The sequence below is a fragment of the Telopea speciosissima genome, chromosome 7 (assembly GCF_018873765.1).
Source record: "Telopea speciosissima isolate NSW1024214 ecotype Mountain lineage chromosome 7, Tspe_v1, whole genome shotgun sequence".
Classification (NCBI taxonomy): Eukaryota; Viridiplantae; Streptophyta; class Magnoliopsida; order Proteales; family Proteaceae; genus Telopea; species Telopea speciosissima.
In genome coordinates this window covers 36,483,425-36,492,060 of record NC_057922.1, presented here as the reverse complement: position 1 = coordinate 36,492,060, position 8,636 = coordinate 36,483,425, and the positions used below count along the sequence as shown (strand labels likewise).

Here is an 8,636-nt window from a genome sequence, read left to right as displayed (position 1 = left end):
ATCATCTTGTAACTATTTGATTTTATACGCTTTCGCAAAACTATTGATCTTTTGGAATGTAATATTCCCCTTTTCGCACTCTGATGTTATATTATTTTAATATTGGTTATGACTGTGCGTTGGGACACTGTGTCAGTGATCCTGGCAGATTAGTAGGATGACACACGTTGTCCTCGTCACCCCTTGTATTGTATTTTATTCCTTGTTGGGATGGGGGCGTGACAATTTGGGTGGCATTTTCTCTTATGGATGTTTCAGTTGATAGACCTCAATTTTATTTCTATAAAATTGTTTAGTGATAACACTTAAATTATATATGGACATATTTATTTCATCCTTTTAATTCCTAGTCATCGTTTTGAGAAGCTTATATGGGATCTTAAGGAAATTGAAGAAGTAAAATCATGAAATTTAATTCATCATGGTTTTGTATTCTAAGCTGCTTTAAAAAATAAGGAATGGCTTAGATCTCATAATAGTGAAAAAGATCCAAAATACTCACAATACTACTAATTAAACCATCTCGTTAGAATCCATTAAGTTTTTCTCTCTTTTTATACCAAGCTTAGAACCATTTAGGAATCGGTATCGACCCGTCCCGTTGCGAGAACTAGGTTAGGTCTCGCCAACTAAATGGGACGGTATTGGGATTAGTACCTTTGGTACCGGTATCGGTAGGGACCGGTCCTGAATATCAGGAACCGTCCCAATTGACACCCTTATGTACACAGCCTTAACCTCACTTTTGTGAAAAAAGATGTTTCACATACTTGAACCTATGACGATTACGTCGCAATGGAGCAACCTTACCATCGATATTAGGGGTGTCAAACGGTCGGGCTCGGTCGGGCCTAGTCGGGCCTCATGGTCCTAAAAGCCTGCATCGTGATCGCTTGTTTAAGTATTCGGGTTGGGCTAGGTCGGGCTTCGGCTATAATCAGGCTAGTGTAATCGGGCCTTAAACGGTGCAAAACCGGGCTATGGGCCTGTTTAAATCTAAACAGTGTAATCTTAATAACTATGAGTGAAAAATATCCCTAAGATACAAGAATAGAAATGAGTGGAAAAATGCATTGAGAGGAGTACCATAGAAGATGGAACTTTGTTTGAATGACTACCAAAAAATTTGAGGTAAATAAGAACCAAAATATGGATGGTCCACGAGTTTTTTTTATGTTTGGTTGATATTGATTCATGAATTGTTGGCAAATGGATTAAAACAACAGATGAGTTTTCTTCAATGGCATGGTGAAAATCAGAAATAGGCCATGGGATGAATCATGCTGGAACAAACAATGTTTACCTTTCCAAACTTAATGGTTGGGTTTATTGACCTTTGACAATGAGTGAAAAAAAGCCTAAAGGGTCGGGCTAGGTTGGGCTCGACAGGGTTGGGCCAATCGGGCGCTCGACGGGGTAGGACCCCACTCCGGGACTACCCGATTACGAAATGTGTCAGGCATAATAAACTGGCTGAGCTGGGCCGGGTTTTAGTCGGGCGGGCTCGATCGGTTCTGCCAGCCAGGCCTGGAATTGACACCCCTAATTTGAGATGCATTTTTTGTCATTTTAAAATGCATTATAGACACAAAATCTACTCATATAATATAATGCCAAAGACATGCCTAAATTTCCGTCTTTGGACTCGAGAAGAATTGAGAATACTGAGAGAAAAGAAAAAGAGAGGCGAAGGACAAAGAAAAAGGAGGGGGTTTCATGCGGCAAATGCGGCATAGAGACCATTTAAACCCTTCTATCGTGTCTTGTAGTTTGATTTTTTTGTTTCTTTCATTCGTTTCCGCTTGTGGAGAGTGGGAACTGGGAAGCGAGAACGAAAAAACTAAGAACAGTCGAATCGAAGTAGTAACTGCGGAACGAATAAAACTAAACTAATCTCTGTTTGTTCATCATCAAGCCTTGTTAAAGTCCTGCAAGAGATGGACGATAACAGCACAGCGAGCAATGTCGCTCGAGCTATAGTTGCAGCCCTAGATTGGAGGTCGTCTCCCGATGCAAGGAACGCTGCTGTTTCTTATTTAGAATCTGTGAGTTATTTACTCACTCTCCTATACCCTTTTCCTTCCATTCCTGTAGTTTTGTCTATTTGAATCATTAGGTTAATAAAAAGTTATCATTTGGCAAGTTATCATTTTGGGGAGACCATGAACTCGTTAAGCTTGACATGGAACTCATTTATGCTATATGGTCCTCCTCAGTTTTTGCCTTCGAGTATCGGAGAATCTTCTAAATTAAGAAATGTCATCGAACATTTCTTATTATTGAAGCTGTTAACAAGGACTGGAGTTTGAACTTTCAGCATTCTGCCGGTGATTATGTATTTTATAGTGACACTAACCAGGGAAGTGGAGTTTGGGACATTATCACTATGACGTTAGATCATAGCGATAACCAGTTGTCGTGATGGAATTACTAGATGTTTCGCATATAGATGCTTCCATTCTATTTTAAACTAATGATTTTAGTCTCATTTGCTTCATTTAGTACAAATATTTTGGTTTATAAAGGTGGGTCAGTGAGTATCCCAATGGAGGTATTCGCTTTTGCTGCGTTACCCCATGGTTGTTTTGGAACTTGGTATTATCTCGTGGACATGGGCTACATAGCACACTTTGTCATCTTCTTAACTGTTTTGCAGGTGTATAGCTCCTTGGATTAACTACAAGGAAACCTAATCATTACTAATCAATTAATTGACATGTTTTCCCTTCAACTTTACGTGCTAGACAGAACCACAGCAAAAATCGTTTTTGAATTACCAAAATTTGTATTCTTGAATGCACTCTCCATGAATAGGTCAGTCACCTGTCCATGCCAACCAAAGTATTCCCAATTCAGATGCTCTTGGGTGCCTTCAGAGCCATAGTTCATCACTGTTGGGTTAATTTTCATACTGGAGTTATGTATGTAAGGACTTTGATAAGGCCTTTAATGTGGAAAGGTGGCCCAACCTATTACGTCTACATTACCCACGGGGGAGGATGGGCAATTTAAGAGAGGATTGAGGTAGGAACTTGAAGAGATAGTTGAATTTGTGTTTTTACTGGCCCAATAGTCCAGTAAAGGAAAATAAGAAATAAAAGAGTAAACTAAATGAAGATTTGACAAAGATTAGGATTAGGGTTGTAGTGCAATTAATGGGGAAGGTGTGGGTTTAATATGGTAAAAATATGTGCTTAAGAGCTGATCTATTTAGCGGAGAAGGGGTTTACATGCAGGTTTAATACCACACAGTGGTAGGGGAATCCAATGCTTCACCATTTATTGAAAACTAGAAATGGTCTGACCAGCTTCCTGCTATATCATTTTTTCTGATTCTGAAAAAAGAAAAGCATAAGATATGAAGTTGTTTGTGTTAGCTGGAGCTCTTTTTTGCAAGATTATGCAATGCACATTCCATTATTTGCAGGAAGCCTAAGAGATTAGGTTTAAGGTTATTGTAATAACCTGTAATCAGCACCTACAAAGAGAAAGAAAGAGAAGAGAGAAAAACCTTAGAGCCACGATAGGACGCAGAACTAAGCCTGTTGTGATCTTAGGTCCGTAGTTTACATTATTAGGAGTCCTACTTGTTAGAGTTCATGTAATAAGGGTATTTAGGGTACTTTCATATTATATTGTATTGCATTTTCCCTTCTCCCCTTAGTCTACCTTATGTAGTATGGGGGATATTTCTGTAATTGCTCATATTATAAGCAAGTAAGTGAGTATAGGGGAGAGAAATAGATTCTCTCTCCCAAGGCATCACCGGACATTCTCTTTTCCTACCTCTTATCCTCTCCTCTCCTCTTTTCTTGCTCTCTTCCATTACTTCAAACTTGAACTTGGTATTAGAGCATGGTTTGAGAGTCGACTAGCAACTTCTCTCTCCGTTGTGCTTTTTGTTTAGGAACCCTAGAAGAGTAGAAGGCTCTAACTGAGGCTGCACGATGTAAGAAGATTTGTTCGAGTTGTTCTTTCATCATCTACAAGACATTGATTGATGGGGTCTTATAGCTGTAAAGACAAAAGATTTGCAAAGAAAAAAAGAAAAAAATTAAAACCAGAACTGGAACTACCGCCAGCCCTGTTTTCCAGATCCTTTTTTCTCTCATCAATGATCCATTGGAGGTGAGACTGGGCCCATTGGAGTCACCCAAGGGTCCTCTGATTCCTCTCTCAAATCCCTAAGGTCTCGTTAAAAGGGAGGTATTTCTAGGCCCACAACTCATTCTTCTACCAGCCTACAGTACTGCCAGCTTTGTGCCTTTGGTTGTTTTTTTCTTCTTGAATGTTGAGCTCAAGGTTATCTACTGCTATGTGTTTTAGTAAGTTCTACCATTTGGGGTTTGTGAGTTGTGATAGAATGAACCCACGCCTTGAAATGCACATTTGATGGAAGTATATTCAATTTTTTTTGTGAATTGTTGCTTGCTGAAATTGTTGCGTGAAGGGCTGTGAAGAAGTATTTGAGTAGTGGGTGAACTCCCCATCTGGTTTGGGTATCTAACCAGCTTCCTAAGAAAGTTATAACATAATGTCAAAGGTCAGTGGACCTACGGAAGACTCAGCTGCTGGTTCGAGTAGTGCCAACCCCAATTTGATTGCCTTTGAAAATCCTCACACCCAAATATCCATTGTGAAGTTGGACAACGCCTCCTGTGTTTGGGCTCACTCAGTGAAGCTATTCCTACGGAGTAGGGGGAGTACTGGTACATTACTGGTACCATTAAGGCTCCTCATGCAAGTGATCTGACATATCAGAAATGGGAGACCAAGAACTCAACTGTTATGACCTGGTTGATTTTTTCTATGAAATCTGAGATTGGTAGGAGGTCTATGCAAAAGGAGACTGCCAATGTTTCTTAGACTTTTGACTGAGTGGGTGATTCAATTGAGGTCTACCAACTCCTCCAAAAGGTTATCACAATGAAGCAGAGAAACATGACTATTTCTAAGTATTGTAACATTATTATTGGTCTCTAGGAGGAGTATGATCACTATAGGGATCTCCAGCTGTCCAATTTGGAGGACGAATCAAAGGTCTATAGAACTCTTGTGAAGGAGCATGATTTGTCTCCTTGGTTGAATGAACTTGGAATATGTACCAATCCGGGTACAAATCTTGGGCCGATCACCTCTTCCATCTTTAGATGAAGTTTGTAGCTACTTGCAAAGTGAAGAGACTGGAAGAGTAGCCCTAGAGACTGTACCATCACTTGAGAGATGTGCTTTTTCCTCTAGCTCTCATAGAGATTGGCGTGGTAGAGGAAGAGGCCAAGGGCCAAACCATGGTGATGACAGAGGTAAGCTCAGATTTGACCATTGTGGCAAATCCAGACACACTAGGGAGACTTGCTGGGTACTTCATGGGTATCCTTCTAGACTTGCATTTACTGGTATGCATGGTGGTAGGAGAGGGGAGCTAGAGCACACATTGTGATGGCTGAAACTGAACCAATGGAGTATCCATTTGGACTAAAGGCGGACCTCCTCTTCCACAACCACCATGTCAAATCCTTTGGCTTCATTCTTGCAGGCCTTTACTATAGCCTAGGTTTAAAGTATCAATAGCGCGTATCGTATTGGTCGGGTGATTTTGAGAGACGTATCGTATCATATTGGAGATACGTATTGAACGGTGCAAAAACGCATGAAAATGGTCAAGCAACATATGGAAATACACTTTTGGACACAAAAAACAATATAAACAAGCAATATAGAGTCACTCTATATCTCTATCATGCATAAACACTAGACAAGTGCTATAAATTGAAATTGTTATAAAAGATGAGGTTTCTTACAAGTAGACACGTGCCATAAATTAATGCAAAATTGAACTTCATAGATATGATGTATATGTAGTACATATATTTTCCCCATAAGCATAGGATTTGATTTTTGGAAGAACTAAAAAAAAAAAACTTAATGGAAGACATTTTCGTTTTTGGGTGAAAAATCATGAATTTGAGTTCAAATCTTTGCAAATGTTCATCATGCATGCATCTAATAGATTATTTGAACCTAAATGCATGGATTTATAGCAAAAAACAGAACTAAAAAGCAAGATTTGAAGAAAAAATTTAATTTTTTTTCAAAAAACATACCTTTCCTACGAAATCCCCTTCAATCTTCGATTTCGGCATCCAACTTCTTGGATGGTACAAATGATGGTGTTTTTTCACATATTGAGTTGTACATGAACAAGATTTAGATGGGCCATTGGAGGAAAGGTCGCAAAGTAGTCAACTCCATTAATTTGAGCGTAGCCTTTAGCAACCAAACGAGCTTTCAGCCGCTCAACTGAACCATTGGAAGATACTTGATAGTATACACCCATTGACACAGTTTCCTGGAATTTGTTAGGTACATACACAGTAGATTAAGTCAAAGCAAAGTTGCAAAGTAAAGGAGGAAGATGGGAGTCAATAACAAATTTTGAAATAAGATAAACAATATTTTATTTTTGAGTACAAGTTCGAATACCTTTACAAAGAGCGACTGACAAGTCAGCAGAGGAAGAATCCCCAGGCTCCCTAGACAAAGGTTTTAATGAAGTAGAGGGCGGTAATGGAGGATCAATAGAGACCGTTGTAGTCAACTTGGGATGGTGCTTGTATACCTTAGGAGAAGTAGTAGTAGTAGTGGAGTTGGTAAGTGGGATAAAAGCAGTAATAGGTGGAGTAAGAAGATGAGTATCCAACCTACAATTCTCAACAGAAAAGTATGGTGTAGTTTCAAAAAAGGTGACATCAGCATTGACAAATTGCTGACGTGTGATAGGATCATAACACCTACAACTCTTTTGAGTGCGAGCATACCCGAGAAATACACTTGGTAGCATGCATAAATAATCTGTCAATATCAGGGGGAAGGTTGTGAACAAAACATGTACAACGAAACACCCGTGGTGGTAAATCAAACAAAGGAGATTGGGGAAAGACCATAGAAAAAGGAGATTAGTTTTCAAGGACAGCAGATGGCATGCGATTTATCAAATGGCAAGCAATTAGAACAACACCACTCCAGTGAAATTTGGGATATGCATGTGAAACATTATTGAGCAAGCAACTTCCAACAAATGTTGGTTTTTCCGCTCAGCAACACCATTCTACTGGGGGGGTGTTATAAGTACAAATAGGTTGATGTATCATGCCTTGATTAGAACCAAATGTAGATATCTCACATTAGGTATATCCTAAAGCATTATCCGAACGAAAAATTTTAATCGATACACCAAACTGAGCCTTTATTTCTTGAAAATCTACTTGAAAATAGATAAAAATTCAGATCATCTTTTTAATAAATATAACCATGTCATTTGAGAATGATTGCCAACGAAGGTAACAATAACACCACCAACTCAGCCTTATCCGAACTAAATGGGGTTGGCTACATGGATCCTTGCCCTCCAATCAGTTTTATTCGAGGTCATACTTGATACAAGGCCTAAGCTATGCATGTCTTTCCTCACTACTTATCCTAAGGTCATTTTAGGTCTGCCCCTAAATCTATTACTTCCTTCAATCTGAATCAAATCACTCCTCTACACTGGGGCATCCAAAGGCCTTCGTTGAACATGACCATGCCACCTTAGACGACTTTATTGTAGCTTATCATGTATTGGAGCTACTCCCAAATCAGCTTTAATAGGATCAATCCTTACTTTATCCTTCCTAGTTTTGTCACTCATCCATTTCAACATCATCATCTCTGCTAAACTGAGTTTATCTATATGAAGCTTCTTAATTGCCCAACATTCCACACCATAGATTACAGCCAGTCGTATGACTGTCCTATAAGTTTTTCCTTTTAAGTTTTAAAGGAATATACGCCTATCACACAACACTTCGGACGCACCTCTCTACTTCATTCATCCTATTTTAATTCTTTATGAAACATCATCCTCTATATCACCTTCTTTATTTATGATTGAGCCCTAATACCTAAAATTCTCCCTCTCATCAATTTTTACCACCTCATTAGCCGTCCTAGTGTAACCAAAGTTACACACCACATACTTTGTCTTTGTTGTACTTATCTTAAAACCTATGATTCCAGGATTGATCTTTATAACTCCAATTTGGCATTAATCCTTGCTTTTGTCTCATCCACCAAAACATTATCATCAACAAAAAACATACACCAGGGACCCTCGTCTTGAATGTCTCTGGTTAATCATCCATGATAAGCACAAACAAATAAGGCTTTAAAGCGGATCCTTGATGTAATCCAATTGTAATTGGGAATTCACTACCTTGACCCCCTGGAGTTCTTACACTTGTCACCGCACCATCATACATATCTTTAATTATGTCCACATATTTACTTGAAACACTTCTCTTTTTTAGTACTTACCATATTAACTCTCTAGGGATCCTGTCATAAGCTTTTTCTAGGTCAATAAAGAACCATATGGAGATCCTTTTTGCAATCTCTAAATCTTTCCATAAATCTCCTAAGTATATAGCTTCTGTTGTGGATCTTATTGGCATACAACCAAATTGGTTGTCCGTAATAATAGTTTCTTGTCTCAGGTGGGCTTCAATAACCCTCTCCCATAATTTCATAGTATGAGTTATTAGTTTTATGCCTCTATAGTTACTGGAGCTATAAATATCAACTTTAATTTTGTAAAT

General features: G+C 38.8%; 1 protein-coding gene across 1 annotated transcript in view; it reads left to right on the top strand.

Moving 5' to 3' along the window:
* The first annotated feature begins 1,775 nt into the window (after positions 1-1,775).
* Positions 1,776-8,636, top strand: part of LOC122669842 (protein HASTY 1) — an 85,960-nt gene continuing 79,099 nt past the window's right edge. The window contains exon 1 of the mRNA XM_043866712.1: positions 1,776-2,045. Coding sequence (XP_043722647.1) covers positions 1,938-2,045 — 108 coding nt within the window. The 5' untranslated portion in view covers positions 1,776-1,937. The remainder of the gene's footprint in view (positions 2,046-8,636) is intronic.